This window comes from Cetorhinus maximus, chromosome 10 (genome assembly GCF_964194155.1).
Source record: "Cetorhinus maximus chromosome 10, sCetMax3.hap1.1, whole genome shotgun sequence".
Classification (NCBI taxonomy): Eukaryota; Metazoa; Chordata; class Chondrichthyes; order Lamniformes; family Cetorhinidae; genus Cetorhinus; species Cetorhinus maximus.
This window is the reverse complement of record NC_135888.1, coordinates 64157004-64173647: the sequence shown is the minus strand read 5'-3', so window position 1 is coordinate 64173647 and position 16644 is coordinate 64157004. Positions and strand designations below refer to the sequence as shown.

Here is a 16644-nt window from a genome sequence, read left to right as displayed (position 1 = left end):
GACATTCTGTGTGACTGTGACAAAGGTAAACTTTACCTCCTTGTCCTTCTCAACCTGTCTGCAGCCTTTGACACGGGTCCTCTCCGCTGTCGTCCAGTTGGTGGGACTGCTGTCACCTGGTTCCATTCTTATCTCTCATCACCTGCAATGGCTCCTTTTCCTGCTGCACCATTATCTCTGCTGTCCCCTAGGAATCTATCCTTGGCCCCTCCTGTTTCTCATCTACATGCTGCCCTTCGGCGACAACTTCTGAAATGCTGTGCTTTAGTTTTCACATGCATGCTGATGACACTCAGCTCTACCACATCACCATCTCTCTCGTCTACTCCACTGGTGCTGTATTATCAGACTGCTTACCCAATGTCCAGCACTGGATGAGTAGAACTTTCCTCCAGTTAAACATTAGGATGACTGAAGCCATTATCTTTGGTCCCCACTACAAACTCCATTCCCTAGCAACTGACTCCATTTCTGTCCCTGGCAATTGTCTGAAACTAAACCAGTCTGTTTGCAAGTTTGGCATTTGACCCAAAGATGACCTTCTGAGCTCATATTCGAGCCATCACTAAGACTGCCTATTTCCACCTCCGTAACATTGCCCAGCTCCGTCTCTGTCTCATCTCATCTGCTGCTGAAACCCTTATTACATACGAACATATGAACATTTCATCTCTCCTTGGCCTTCCCCCTCCATATCTCTGTAATCTCCCCCAGCCCCACAACCGTCTGAGGTATCTGCCTTCATCCAGTTCTGGCCCCCTGAACGTCTCTGATTTTAATTGCTCCACCATTGCTGGCTGTGCTTTCAGTTGCCTCGGCCCTAAGCTCTGGAACTCCCTTCCTTAAACTGCACTGCCTTTCTATCACTCTTTCCTCCTTTAAGACACTGGTTAAAACCTGCCTAAACGACCAAGCTCTTGGTCATCTGCCGAATATAGTTCCTCGGTGTCAAATTTTGCTTTATAATGCACCGATGAGGCACCTTTGGACTTCTTATCATGTTAAAGATGCTATATAAACATAAGTCATTGTTTCCTTCATTGCTCAGTATGTTCTTGTTCACTGCCTAAAGTTTTCTCATTCATTTGGGGCTAAATTGGGCAAAGTAACCTCTGGTTTTTGAGAGTTTTGAAGCCCTTAGTTGTCAAAAATGGCATCCAAGTTGTGTGCACATAATTCCAACGTGAAATGCGCCAGACACCATATTTCTAAAGGGGTTTTAATGCATGCAGAACATGCAGAGCTGGCTGGACATGACATCAATCTGTGTACAATGCTGATTTGACACACATTGTCGTTTTGGAGCTTTGTGCTCATGCTCTGTCTTCACCCCTCACAAGACATCAAGTAGCATGACGAACCCTTTATCAGCCTTCTTACAAGTATCATTTAATTTTTTAGTTCCTGGTTTATTTCTTCTGTTACTGCAATCCTACCAGTTTTGGATTTGTCCTCCTTGGAGCCACTGTCACTCATCCAGACTTCTGCCTCAGCAATCGTTGTGCTCTGTTAGAGAGCAAATTAGTACCATGCTCTTTGGATAGTGTCTTTGAAACCCATAATGGCAGCAGTATGAGCTTGCACGGGACCTTTCACAGCTTCATTGCAGCATTGAGATGGCAGACGGATGCTGCTTGTGCTGCAATGGAAGCTGAGACACCAGCCATCAGACACTCATCATGGTTGGTTCCACAGGTTGCTGCCGGAGGAAGCCACCCATTCCATATTGGAGATAATGGCCACCAAACTCTGTGTAAAGCCCAGTGCCAAGTTAGTGCCAGATTCCTTCATACTTCTTTACATTAAACATAGGCTTTCTGATAGGCTTTCCCATGAATCAATGTTTCATTGTTGTTGGGTCCAGTGTCCTTGGGTTTGTTGGGGCTAAAGGATCCGGGTTGCACGCTTGTATCAGGGTGACCGGGCTGGTACAGAGACAGAGAACATCAGAAGATCACATAAAATAAACACATGCTGTTTATTTACAAACTAATCTCTGCAGCTACACTTGTGTGCTCACAACTTAAAACTCTGTCTTCACTCATCAATGACTAACTCAAGACTCCTGACACAGAGGTAGCCCTCGCTACTTAACACTCTGGGTATTAAGATCATGTGACCTTACCTTACAATACTCGTCTTAAAGGTATATTACATAGCAGATTACTACAATTATGTACACCCAACTTCTGCTCTTGACCGGCCCATCAAATTCCTCATCTGAGTCCTCTGCAGCTCAATTTGTGTGTGACTTCAACCTCCAGCAAGATGGCACCTGCGCTATCCTTTCCCCCTTGCCCTGCTTGCAGCACACTTGTGCCCGGTATCTCACCTTGTGTAGATCCTACCTCTATGCTATGCTTTGAATCACATGCAGTGTCAGTATCTGAGCTGGGTAGCTGCAAGTTTGAGAGCAAGTGACCATATGTCTTCATCTTCCCTGTCTTCCTGCTTTAGCTCCACTGCCTGGGCTGTTGTAGTTCTTCATTATCTGAAAGGAAAAAAGCCACAAAGGTAGGGCTGGAAACAGTAAGCAGTGCATGCTTACACCAACTGCAGCTGGAAGTCAGAAGAGACTATGTGACATAGGGGAAGTGGGATGTGAAAAAGTGATTTATGAGGACATTATCATCTTCGGTGGATCCAGCAGAGATACCAGATGCAGCCTCAGCAGAAATGCTTCCTGTAATGAGCAGCACCATCTCCTCCATGGGGATTAGAACATACAGGCACATCTCTCCTACTTCTGTTAGCTCCTGCTGCCTCATGATGTGCCTCCACCTCCCCCCCCGCCCCCCGCCTAACATCCCTAGTCCTGCAAGAGAAAGGGAAATGTATCAGTGAATGTGGTGCAATCTGTTTGACTGATGTGGCTGTCATGGTTGAATAGCAGCCAGTGTGTGTAAACTTTGAGATGTGGGTGTGAGGCTTGCAGTAGTGCTTGAGTGTGACGTGCAACGTTTGAATCCTGGTTGATAGACATTGTTGCTGAGTGATAATGTGTGGTGATTTGAACAGTGGCTGAGGCCATTAGTGCAGTTGGATATGACATTTGAAGATGCTTTTGCTGACCATGAACACTCATGTGAGAGCATTGTGCTGCTTCCTGCACTGCACCCATGTCTTTGGAGGCATTGACCTCCTCTGCTCTCTCTTGGCACTGCTGTCTGAGCAAGTGCCTCAAGGGCCCCCAGCCCCTGAGAGTGCGAGCTTCTCATCCACTGCTCAGTGTGTTCTCATCTGCTGCTAAGTGTGTTCTCATCCACAGCTCGGTGTGTTCTCATCCACTGCTCAGTTTGTTCTCATTCATAGCTCGGTGTGTTCTCATCCACTGCTCAGTTTGTTCTCATTCATAGCTCAGTGTGTTCTCATCCGCTGCACAGTGTGTTCTCATCCGCTGCTCAGTTTGTTCTCATCCACTGCTCAGTTTGTTCTCATTCATAGCTCAGTGCGTTCTCATCCACTGCTCAGTGCGTTCTCATCCACTGCTCAGTGTGTTCTCATCCACTGCTCAGTGTGTTCTCATCCACTGCTCAGTGTGTTCTCATCCACTGCTCAGTGTGTTCTCATCCACTGCTCAGTGTGTTCTCATCCGCTGATCAGTGTGTTCTCATCCACTGCTCAGTGTGTTCTCATCCACTGCTCAGTGTGTTCTCATCCGCTGATCAGTGTGTTCTCATCCACAGCTCAGTGTGTTCTCATCCACAGCTCAGTGTGTTCTCATCCACTGCTCAGTGTGTTCTCATTCATAGTTCAATGTGTTCTCATCCGCTGCTCAGTGTGTTCTCATTCATAGTTCAATGTGTTCTCATCCGCTGCTCAGTGTGTTCTCATTGGCTGCTCAGTGTGTTCTCATCCACTGCTCAGTGTGTTCTCATCCACAGCTCAGTGTGTTCTCATCCGCTGCTCAGTGTGTTCTCATCCACTGCTCAGTGTGTTCTCATCCACTCCTCAGGTGTTCTCATCCGCTGCTCAGTGCGTTCTCATCCGCTGCTCAGTGTGTTCTCATCCGCTGCTCAGTGTGTTCTCATTGGCTGCTCAGTTTGTTCTCATCGGCTGCTCAGTGTGTTCTCATCCGCTGCTCAGTGTGTTCTCATTGGCTGCTCAGTGTGTTCTCATTGGCTGCTCAGTGTGTTCTCATTGGCTGCTCAGTGTGTTCTCATTGGCTGCTCAGCGTGTTCTCATTGGCTGCTCAGTTTGTTCTCATTGGCTGCTCAGTGTGTTCTCATCCACTGCTCAGTGTGTTCTCATCGGCTGCTCAGTTTGTTCTCATTGGCTGCTCAGTGTGTTCTCATCCGCTGCTCAGTGTGTTCTCATCCGCTGCTCAGTGTGTTCTCATTGGCTGCTCAGTGTGTTCTCATTGGCTGCTCAGTTTGTTCTCATTGGCTACTCAGTGTTCTCATCCACTGCTCAGTGTGTTCTCATTGGCTGCTCAGTTCGTTCTCATTGGCTGCTCAGTTTGTTCTCATTGGCTGCTCAGTGTGTTCTCATCCGCTGCTCAGTGTGTTCTCATCCACTGTTCAGTTTGTTCTCATTGGCTGCTCAGTGTGTTCTCATCCACTGCTCAGTGTGTTCTCATCGGCTGCTCAGTTTGTTCTCATTGGCTGCTCAGTGTGTTCTCATCCGCTGCTCAGTGTGTTCTCATTGGCTGCTCAGTTTGTTCTCACTGGCTGCTCAGTGCGTTCTCATCCACTGCTCAGTGTGTTCTCATCCGCTGCTCAGTGTGTTCTCATTGGCTGCTCAGTGTGTTCTCATTGGCTGCTCAGTGTGTTCTCATTGGCTGCTCAGTTTGTTCTCATTGGCTACTCAGTGTTCTCATCCACTGCTCAGTGTGTTCTCATTGGCTGCTCAGTTCGTTCTCATTGGCTGCTCAGTTTGTTCTCATTGGCTGCTCAGTGTGTTCTCATCCGCTGCTCAGTGTGTTCTCATCCACTGTTCAGTGTGTTCTCATTGGCTGCTCAGTGTGTTCTCATTGGCTGCTCAGTGTGTTCTCATTGGCTGCTCAGTTTGTTCTCATTGGCTACTCAGTGTGTTCTCATCCGCTGCTCAGTGTGTTCTCATTGGCTGCTCAGTGTGTTCTCATTGGCTGCTCAGTTTGTTCTCATTGGCTGCTCAGTTTGTTCTCATTGGCTGCTCAGTTTGTTCTCATTGGCTGCTCAGTTTGTTCTCATTGGCTGCTCAGTGTGTTCTCATCCGCTGCTCAGTGTGTTCTCATCCGCTGCTCAGTGTGTTCTCATCCGCTGCTCAGTGTGTTCTCATCCACTGCTCAGTGTGTTCTCATTGGCTACTCAGTGTGTTCTCATCCGCTGCTCAGTGTGTTCTCATTGGCTGCTCAGTGTGTTCTCATTGGCTGCTCAGTTTGTTCTCATTGGCTGCTCAGTTTGTTCTCATTGGCTGCTCAGTGTGTTCTCATCCGCTGCTCAGTGTGTTCTCATCCGCTGCTCAGTGTGTTCTCATCCGCTGCTCAGTGTGTTCTCATCCGCTGCTCAGTGTGTTCTCATTGGCTGCTCAGTGTGTTCTCATCCGCTGCTCAGTGTGTTCTCATTGGCTGCTCAGTGTGTTCTCATTGGCTGCTCAGTGTGTTCTCATCCGCTGCTCAGTGTGTTCTCATCCACTGCTCAGTGTGTTCTCATCCACTGCTCAGTGTGTTCTCATCCACTGCTCAGTGTGTTCTCATTGGCTGCTCAGTGTGTTCTCATCCACTGCTCAGTGTGTTCTCATCCGCTGCTCAGTGTGTTCTCATCCACTGCTCAGTGTGCTCTCATCCACTGCTCAGTGTGTTCTCATCCACTACTCAGTTTGTTCTCATTGGCTGCTCAGTGTGTTCTCATCCACTGCTCAGTTTGTTCTCATCCGCTGCTCAGTGTGTTCTCATTGGCTGCTCAGTGTGTTCTCATTGGCTGTTCAGTGTGTTCTCATTGGCTGCTCAGTGTGTTCTCATCCGCTGCTCAGTGTGTTCTCATCCGCTGCTCAGTGTGTTCTCATCCACTGCTCAGTGTGTTCTCATCCACTGCTCAGTGGTGTTCTCATCCACTCTGTGTGTTCTCATCCGCTGCTCAGTTTGTTCTCATTCATAGCTCATTGTGTTCTTATTCTTTGCTCAATGTGTTCTCATTTACTACTCAGTATGTGTTCATTCTTTGTCCAATGCCCTCTCATTCATTGTCCATTGCTCACTCATTCATTGCTCAGTGTGTTCTCAAGCTTCTGTTCAGAAACCTGCTGTTCCGAAACTAACTTGCAGCCACTTCTTTCATCCTTTACACACAATCTACAGCACAATAACAGCCTGTCTATACTGATCTTTCTTCCTCGGCATTGCTCTTATAGCCTTCTCATTTTGCTTTTCCTTCTTTACCTATAATGGATCTGACTGGTGCTGATTCTGCTCCAGGAAAGCAGGTAAAATCTTGCACGTAACCATCCAGTTGTGCAGCAAACAATGGCCTGTTCATATGTGACCCAGTACGACAAGAGTTCATTTCACCTACACAAGAGTGAGTGGTCTGTTTTTCACCAGTACAATTGGCCTTTCTTTTTGTCCATTGGCCAGTTTTATTGTTGAGATTTAAAAATAGCACTTTCCACACCTTTGTTTCAAATCGTATAATTATTGTCTGCCCACTTCCAAACTGGACAGTCTCACTCAAGAAAGAAAGAGCTTGTATTTATTTATTCTATTCATGACCTCAGGACATCCCAAAGCACTTTATAGCCAATCAAGTACTTTTGAAGTGTAATCACTGTCTTAATGTAGGGAACAAGTGGGTAATTTGTTTTTAATGCTGATGGATATTGACCAGGGCACCGGGGACAATTCTCCTGCTCCTTTTGGAGAAGTCCACGTGAGAGAACTTAACGTCTCCTCAGAAACACACACCTCTGACAGAGTGGCACTCCCTCAACACGGCACTGAAGTGCCAGCCTGGATTATGTGCTGAAGTCTCTGGTGAGGGATTTGAACCCATGCTCTCCAGGCTCAAACTTGATAATGTTATCCACTGCTCCAGGGCTGACACCTAAACTAATGACATCTGGTTTAAAAGTGGTCAAATGGTGACTTCAGTTCCGCCTCTTTCATTGTGCCAATTGTTTGTCATTAAAGGAATCCCCCCTGTCTCAGGAGTAGCAGGGCTCCGCCAGGGACCTGAACGGAATCTCAATGGCTTCCATGGCTGCATTCACAACGTGCGAATCAACAATGAGCTGCAAGACTTCAGGAGTTTGTCACAAATGCCCCTCGGCGTCTCTCCAGGATGCAGGTCCTGCAACATCTGCAAACATGGTGTGTGCCACTCCGTCGATCAGTCCAGCATTACATGCGACTGCCATGCTGGCTGGACAGGGCCTCTGTGTGATCAGGAAACCCGTGACCTCTGTACCAATAACAAGTAAGTAAAATATTTTATGCACGCATTGCAGATGTGCAAAGAGGTAACTTTTCATAAGGGAGTTGGGATACTAGTGTAACACAATGGTTTGGATTAATTCCCCATTGAAATAGGGAAGATATTAGCTGGTATGCTAGCTTCCCAGGCCTTAGTGTAAGGACAGTTTCAAGTATTTTTTTCACTTCAGAAAGGTTTCTTTTTAAAAGATATTGCAGTTCCTACCATTGGCCACCAGATGGGGATTATATATCAATTTTTTTTTTGAACAAGCAAATTGACAGACAACAGCGCCATCTGCTGTGGGCAGATTCTTGCCCTTTTCAAGAGGAAAATGAGACTGTCCCCGAGCCATCCATTCTTCTGGCATAAGTCATGCAGGCGTCTTCTCTTTTCCAGAAAGAAGAGCCTTAACATGATCAATCTTTCCTGATATTTACATTCTCTCAGTCCTGGTAACAGTCTAATAAATCTTTTCTGCACTTTCTACAATGCTTAAACACCTTTGTTGTACCAACAATGTAGCGCCTTCAACATCACGAAACAACCCAAAGCATTTCATTGGAACATTATCATTATTAAACAAAATTCAACATGTGAGGAGATATTACAGCTGACCTCCAAAATCTTGGTCAAAGACAAAGGTCGTAAGACATGTCTTAAATGAGGAAAGAGAGCTGGAGAGGTTTAGGGAGGGAATTCCAGAGCTTAAGGCCTTGGCAGCTGAAGGCACAACTGCCAGTGGTGGAGTGATGAAAACTGAGGATGCCGAAGAGGCCAAAACTGGAGGAGCGCGGATAACTCAGCAGGTTGCAGGGCTGGAGGAGAATGCAGAAATAAGCAACCAGACCAGCTCAGTGTTCTAAGTCTAACAGACTAACATTACCCTCCTGCTTTTGTACTCTATTTCTCGAGAATACAAAGCACTTTGAAATCTTTAGGACCTTTCGTTGCCACTTTTAGAGATTTGTATATCTGTATTCACGGAACTCGTCCATCCCATTTAATTTCTTACCTTCTGTATTAATTGTAGATTTAAGGAATGTAGTGACTGTAGGATTAAGACTTATTGTGTTGTATAGTATCACGTGATAGTGTGAACGAATCAGCTTTAAGCGCAGGGAATCTTAGAGTGGAGTTCTTCCTCTAGTTGTGGAGCTTAATGGAAGCATTTAACTGCTGCTGCAGCTTGTAAATAAAGTTCAATGTTTCTAATGAGAAACCTGTTCAGAAAATCAAGTCCATAACAAACTGGCAACAAGGATAAATCAGATCCATCATTGTCCCTTGCCCAACGACTGTGAGTATCTTGTTCAAACAGGAGAAAAGGGAGATATACTCACCAGATATGCCACATTTTGGCACGATTGACCCCTTTGAACCATCCATAGAGGATTGATGTGAATATGTGGAATGCCTCGGGTTCTATTTCCAGGCAAATGAAATAACAGGGGAGGAAGATTCCCCGCGTTTGGAACTGATTCGTTCACCCTGTCACGTGATACTACGCAACACAATAAGTTTTAAAGCTGCAGGCGCTACATTCCTTAAAACTACAATTACTACATCTTCCAAGTAGTAAGTGGCCTTCTTATTCCTGTCACCAGAGTAAACCACCTCATGCCTCAATATATTACATTTGCTGTATATCCACTGACTCTGACTTTGAAAGCTTTTTTATGTCATCCTGTATTTCAGTGCATTGCTCCCTGTCATTAGCATATTTTAACACCATACCTCCATTTTCTGAGCTATATAAATTGTGGTCTCAGCATGGATCTTTGTGAGACACCACAACCCATTCCCTGCTCTGAGAAACTTCATAATTCTCCTCAGTTTTCTGTTTTGTAACTTTTTCAATCCATTCTGCTACCTGCCCCTAGCTCTAGATGCTGTGACCTTTGTCATGAGCCTCTTATATGGCATGTTATCAAAGGCCTTCTGAAAGTTCATATATATCACATTCACTGCACTGCTCTTGTCCCCATTTGCTGTTATTTAATGAAAGAATTCATCAAGTTTGGTTAAACGTGACCTACCTTTTAGAAATCCAGAACAAAAACAAAAATACCTGGAAAAACTCAGCAGGTCTGACAGCATCTGCGGAGAGGGATACAGAGGATGTTTCAAGTCCGTATGACCCTTCATCAGAACTAAGACATATAGAAATGAGATGAAATATAAGTTGGTAAAAGGGGGTGGACAGGAGAGCTTGATAGGGGGCCAGTGATAGGTGGAGGCCAAGTAGAGACTGCCAAAGATGTCATAGACAAAAGGACAAATGGGGTATTGACGGTGGTGATATTATCTAAAAGACGTGCTAATGGGGACATTAAGGGAAGTAAGCTAGTGGCAGATGGCCCTAGTGTGGGTGGGGTGGGGTGGGGGCAAGGGATCGAAATGGGCTAAAATGTGGAGATGAAACAATAGATTGAAATAAATTTAAAAATAGGAGGGAAAAGAAAAAAATATAGTTGTAAAAAAATTATAAATTATTGGAAAAAGGGGAATCGGTAAGGGGGTGGGGATGGGGGAGAGAGTTTATGATCTGAAATTGTTGAACTCAATATTAAGTCTGGAAGACTGTAAAGTGCCTAGTCAGAAGATGAGGTACTGTTCCTCCAGTTTGCATTGAGTTTCACTGGAACATTGCAGCAGGCCGAGGACGGACATGTGGGCATGAGAGCAGGGTGGTGTGTTGAAATGGCAAGCGACAGGGAGGTCTGGGTCATGCTTGTGGACAGACCGAAGGTGTTCCGCAAAGCGGCCACCCAGTCTGCGTTTGGTCTCTCCAATGTAGAGGAGACCGCATTGGGAGCAGCGAATGCAGTAGACTAAATTGAGGGAAGTACAAGTAAAGCACTGCTTCACTTGAAAGGAGTGTTTAGGCCCTTGGACGGTGAGGAGGGGGGAAGTCAATGGGCAGGTTTGGCACCTTCTGCGGTTGCATGGGAAGGTGCCATGGGAGGGGGTTGAGGTGTAGAGGGTGATGGAGGAGTGGACCAGGGTGTCCCGGAGGGAACGATCCCTGCGGAAAGCCGTCGGTGGGGGGGGGTGAAGGGAAGATGTGTTTGGTGGTGGCATCATGCTGGAGTTGACGGAAATGGCGGAGGATGATCCATTGAATGCGGAGGCTGGTGGTGTGATAAGTAAGGACAAGGGGGACCCTATCATGGTTCTGGGAGGGAGAGGAAGGTGTGAGGGCGGATGCGCAGGAGATGGGCCGGACACGGTTAAGGAAGAAGGAAGACATGTCAGAGGAACTGTTTTTGAAAGTGGCATCATCAGAACAGATGCGACGGAGGCGAAGGAACTGAGAGAGTGGGATGGAGTCCTTACAGGAAGCGGGGTGTGAGGAACTGTAGTCGAGGTAGCTGTGGGAGTCGGTAGTCTTGTAATGAATATTGGTGGACAGTCTATCACTAGAAATTGAGACTGAGAGGTCAAGGAAGGGAAGGGAAGTGTCAGTGATGGACCACATGAAAATGATGGAGGGGTGGAAATTGGAAGCAAAATTAATAAATTTTTCCAGGTCCAGATGAGAGCGTGAAACAGCACCGAAGCAATCATCGATGTACCGGAGAAAGAGTTGTGGGAGGGGGCCGGAGTAGGACTGGAACAAGGAATGTTCCACATACCCCATAAAGAGACAGGCATAACTGGGGCCCAAGCGAGTACCCATAGCCACACCTTTTATTTGGAGGAAGAAATCCATGTTTTTTTAAGTTATACTCTCATCTCTAGATGTTTGTTATCTGAATCTTTTATCAAAAATTCTAGCATTTTTCCTGCTGTTGACATTAAGATAACTGATGCAGTGTTCACTGGGATGGTTCAACACAATCCATACACCCTGTACTGACCAGCTTACAATTGAGAATCTCCAGTACATATGTTTTATGTCAGTTCAATAACATTATGGTCTCGATCACCCCTTGATTAGATCAGTTTTAGTTAGATGTGAGAATTTTGCCAGATATTTGTGCAGGGATCCTTGCTTTTCATTGGTAACTCTCCTTGTGTCCCCTTCCAGGTGCGTTCATGGGAGGTGTATAGTGTCTGATTCCACGTACCGCTGCGCATGCAAGGAAGGTTATATTGGCAGGCTGTGTGACAAGGGCCAGCAGATGGACAACTGCCAGAATCTGAAGTGTGACCACGGCCGCTGTAAGATCTCTGGGCAGGGGGAGCCGTACTGTGAGTGTGATACCAACTTTACAGGAGAAACCTGCCAAACAGGTAAGGACAAAAAAATGGTCTTGAATCTTAAAGCTGCTCATCTTGGTTGGAATCTTGTGGAGGCAATAGAAGGTCTTGACCACTAGCTGGAGAGTGAGCGAGACCCCGTGCCACCTCTTCTTGAGAAGGCTCACCTCGTCTTCTGCCAATCAGGCACTTGACAGGCCAGAGGTGGGCCTTTACCCAGTTAAAGGCTATAGCGCCTCTTTACTCAGCAGCACCACCAGGGAGATCAAAGGTTATGGGGAGAAGGTGGGAGAATGGGGTTGAGAAACTTATCAGCTATGATTGAATGGCAGAGCAGACTCAATGGGCCGAATGGCCTAATTTCTGCTCCTATGTCTTATTATGGTCTTATGGAGGTGGTAGCTGCTGCTGGTATGTCACCCACCCCAGGCCTTGGACTTAGTAGGGAACCAGGCACAGGTGAGTAATGGCAGGAAGGGGGATCGCGGGGTGGCTGAGGTCGTTGGGGAGGGGGTCGGCAGCAGGGGCAGTGGTATGTCTCTCCGAGGATTCCCCCTTCCTGAAGCCAGGTCCCTCGATCAGGCAATGAGCGCCTCAGAACGAGCTCCCAGCCCCGGGACCCTGACGTGTTTGCTGGTCGTGCTCCCTGCATGGTAAACCCCCCACCCACCACTGGGATAATACCAGCAGAAGCGGAATGAGGCCCCTGAAGTGGCCATTCATTTCCCACTGAAGGACCACATTGGCAGAGAGGTGGAAAAGCAGTCCACGGGCTTTCCCGTCACTGACTTAATCGGGGCGGAGATGGGAAGGTAGCAGGGTCCCCACCTGCCACCCCCACACCTGATTAAATGTCCCCCTGCCACCAAACTCACCACGGGGAAGGGCACGCAATTTTCCCCCTTTCCTGGTGAATTGATCTGAACCCCATCTTATGTTAATGCCAGCTTTTTATTACTAACATTTGCAAAGCAACAGCAAACATATATCCCAAAACCTCACGTCATTAACCATTACTTGATTGACTAGACTTTAAATTGGCTCAGTAATTAAGGGAAGAGGGTCTGGTATTTGGTGGGGCCCCAATCCCTGTGAAGAGCTTTAAAAAAGGGGAGGACCAGTCCTGTAATCCAGGCACTGCCTTTAAGGATGATTGCCCATTGAAAGTGCAGGGTCAGTGAATTCGTACCATTAGGCAGTGCCCAGTTCTTAATCACCGTTTCTGACTTTGCTGACAGACATTATTCTATGACATTTGCCTTGTATTTATTCTTATAAAAATTGACCTGTCACTCATCTCATTTTGTCCAGATCCCTTTAGATATGTCAAAGGGCAATATTTACAAGGATGGTACCAGAACTGAGAGGTTATAACTATAGGAAAGAGTGAACAATCTGGTGCTCTTTTCTGTAGGAAAGAGAAGGCTGAGAGGTGGCGTAATAGAAGTCTTTAAAATTACAAATGAGTTTGATAAAGTAATGTGGAGAAGATGTTTCCACTTGCAGGCAAGACCAGAAAAAAAGGGCTACATATAAGAGTGACTGATAAATCCAATAAGGAATTCAGGAAATACTTCAAAGAGCAGTTAGAATGTGGAATGTGCCTACCACATTGAATAGTTGAGATTAATAATATAGGTGTTTTTAATGGGAAGATGGATAAATACATAAAGGACAAAGGAATAGAAGAATATGCTGATAGGATGAGATCAAGTAGAATGAAAGGACATTTATGCTGCATATAAACCCCAGCCTAGACATGTTGGGCTAAATGGCCTCATTCTGTGCTGTAAATTCTATGTAATAAAGGTATCAGTCGTAATGAGGGGTCTCCAAATGACTGCCCTTACAGTTTAAACGAGACCTAATAGCCCAGTTCATGAAGCCCAGAGTTCCATCTGGCCTCATGATTCTTACTCCTTGGTTCTGTTTGAATCCCATGGCCTCTGAGGTTTGGAAAGGGTTGTTGTAGTTTATCCATTAGTGGGTAAATCCCAAACTCAGATAGAGCTCAGTTAGCATTCACAACGTGAGATGGTTACAGATATATAGAAACATAAATTTAAACTTTAGCTTATACCGTGAAATCTTGCAGGCCATGTTTAAAGTGGCCCCCTTGAACATTGAAAGGGAGGAGAGTGCAGCTGGGATCTTCTACTCCAGCAGAATCAATGATGCATGTTCGCAGAGCAGGAGTTCCACCCGCACAACACCCTGGCTAATTTTCAGCCAGAAAGAGTGAGGGTTACTTTCCCACCACCAGTAAACCTATGCCTCCCCCCCCACCCCCTTATATGTGGGGATTAAATTTAAATGACAGATTTACCGTACTTAGCAACTTTTGCACCTGGCATCGCTAAGGTGCAAACGGCATACGCCTGCCTATATTTGGTAAATGGTGCCTGTTGACAATTCTGTTGGAAATCATGGCAGGGTGCGGAGATCCAGCAGAGCGGCTCCTGAAGAATTTCCTGACTCGTCCTTCTAAGTTAGGCCAGAGAACTGATGCACTTTGATGGGTAAACCCTGATCTGCTGCTCTGAAGCGCATATAAAATGTCTAACAAGAGCAGTGGAATCCTGTCACCGTACGTTGGATCCATCACTGCCACTGTTGGGACAGAGCTTGTTGTGAGCTGCACATAAATTAGAAATTTTATATATATATATATATATAATCAGGTGTGTGTGTATATATATATATATATACATATACCAGGATAAAAATCTGGAAAACACCTCTCCCATCCCTTAGATGATTGCAACCAGTCCAGGAGACCTCTCTGGCTCTGATCATTCTGGTAACTTGCCCTTTTTTGTATGAAGTTATCTCAGCCCCAGTAAGAAACAGGCCCAGCTCTCACTTGTGCAAAATCAGCAATCGATGCCCAAGCCTTTTCCACAGGTCCAGTATCCTATGGGAAAAGAACCACCTCCTAACAGCTAACCTAGTTCTTGCTTTTGTTTAACTTGAGATTATGATCCCTGGGCCTCACTAATCTATCTGTGTCAACCAAACCATCTACACAAATGCAACCTAGTTGCAGACTTCTCTCTTTTGTACCGCAGAGCTCCTTTGTCAAAAGGAAATGGTCCGGGATGTCTACCGCAAGCAGCAAGGCTATGCCTCATGCCAGACCACAGTTAAAGTCCCCCGACTGGAATGCAAGGGGAGCTGCAGCAATGGAGAGTGCTGTGTGCCACTGCGTAGCAAGCGACGGAAATACGTCTTCCAGTGTACAGATGGCTCCTCGTTTGTGGAAGACGTGGAGCGGGTTGTTGACTGCGGCTGTGGGAGTTGTTCCTTGTAGGGACCCGAAGCAGGAAGTGAAGGCTTAACAACAGCACGCACCTGTGACAACTATTGGACCCTTTAACTCTCATAGTGGACCAAAAGAAATGGAAATATATTGTAAGATAACAAATAGAACCTATTTTTATTATTAAAAAAGGACTATTTTCTTCAGTTATTACTAAATATATCACCTCGCCTGGGTATGTATATCATACTGTGTTCCCTTTGCAAGATGTTTTTTAACCATTTTATTAACCTAACAAAGGAATTCTGGGAAAGCTTGTTCAATTGGTTGTTGTGAAGGTGTTTGAAGGGCCTGTTATATTGACTGTCAAAGGCAAATTTCCAACTTAAGAGTTTCTGAGCTTATGAAGAAGTTGAAACCTGGCTGCATCGGAACCAAGAGGAACATCACCAAAAACCAGTTGACTCTTGGGTTTACTGTAGTATCCATTACCTGCTCTGGTCTCTGTGTTAAAGTACCAAATGAACAGATCCATTTTTGTGATAATATCAATACAGTATAATCAATACTCTCCATATATCCAATAACTTGCTGGCCTAGATTTTGCAGTAGTAAAGATGGTGAAACTGTTGGCATTCACCAACATTACTCCTCTGAAACTGACAGCAGCTTCTGGCATCCACACACGCAGTTAAATACAGAAATCCAGAAGTTATTGTCAGTGATTCTACGCCTCTCCATAGGGTGCACTGTTGAAGTTCCCACAGACCGCATTAGTGAGAAATCATTGAACTGTTGAAAACTTTTGTCTTGCTGTAAAAACCCTTAAACTCAGTTTGAGTTTTAACTGCTTTTAAAGTTCACAATCGCTGATAAACAACCTCTCTGGCCCTGAAAAACAGATTTTACATTTGTGAATATCAAATTTCTCCATAATGATAAAATTTCTATATATTTTAAAAATATTTTAGGAAGTTTGTTTATATTTCAGCTTCCACCTTGCTGCCATGTGTACGTCCCAACCTTTATTTCACTCTCTGTAAAATAAGATTAAAAGTGAAGCATAATTAGTGCTTTTAACTTCTAAATTTGCTGTCTGTGAGAATTCTTCAATGTGATTGGCTATTTGCTCTGCTTGCTTATATCACTGTTGCTGGACACCTGGAAATCCTCTTGAATTGGCACCAGAATTAAATTAATCCTGGTAGAGATGAAATCCACGCTATAGAGGTCATGAGATCTTTAGTGGCAGGTTTTTTTAAAGTCAATGACAAGTACTATCGCTTCACCACTAATCCCAAAATCCAGGCCACTGTTAACAATAAAAGTGTAGAGCACATTGTAGACACCCAATAACACGCACCAGTGTAGAGCATACTACAGATACCCAATAACATGCACAGTGTAGACCACACTGCAGATACCCAATAACTTTGACAATAGGGTACAGCTCATCACAGATTCCCATTAACCACTAATAGCCTCATCAGAGTGTAAAATACAATACAGGTACCCAATTCCACACCAGTAACATGAACACTGTACAGCCTTTGTAGATACCCAATACTGTATTGATACAATGTGGAATGCACTTCCAGTACCTAAGTACAGTATAGAGTACAATGCAGATATCCAATACCAGATCTATGAAGACTTCTGCAGTTCCCAGGCAGACTGCTGGGTTCAGTATCTCACTTGGTCTCACAACGCCAGAGTTTATGCTAAAAACCTCCAGAGATTCAAAACAGGACACACCAGGAAATAAGGAACATAAACACAAAATAAGGCTGT

The 16644-nt window shown here is 45.3% G+C and overlaps 1 protein-coding gene across 1 annotated transcript in view; it reads left to right on the top strand.

Annotated features, from left to right (window-relative positions):
• LOC144685734 (slit homolog 3 protein-like) overlaps nt 1–15941 on the top strand; it is a 599629-nt gene extending 583688 nt beyond the window's left edge. Inside the window, exons 34-36 of the mRNA XM_078550561.1 lie at nt 7106–7391; nt 11422–11627; nt 14663–15941. Coding sequence (XP_078406687.1) covers nt 7106–7391; nt 11422–11627; nt 14663–14904 — 734 coding nt within the window. The 3' untranslated portion in view covers nt 14905–15941. The remainder of the gene's footprint in view (nt 1–7105; nt 7392–11421; nt 11628–14662) is intronic.
• The last annotated feature ends 703 nt before the right edge of the window (nt 15942–16644 follow it).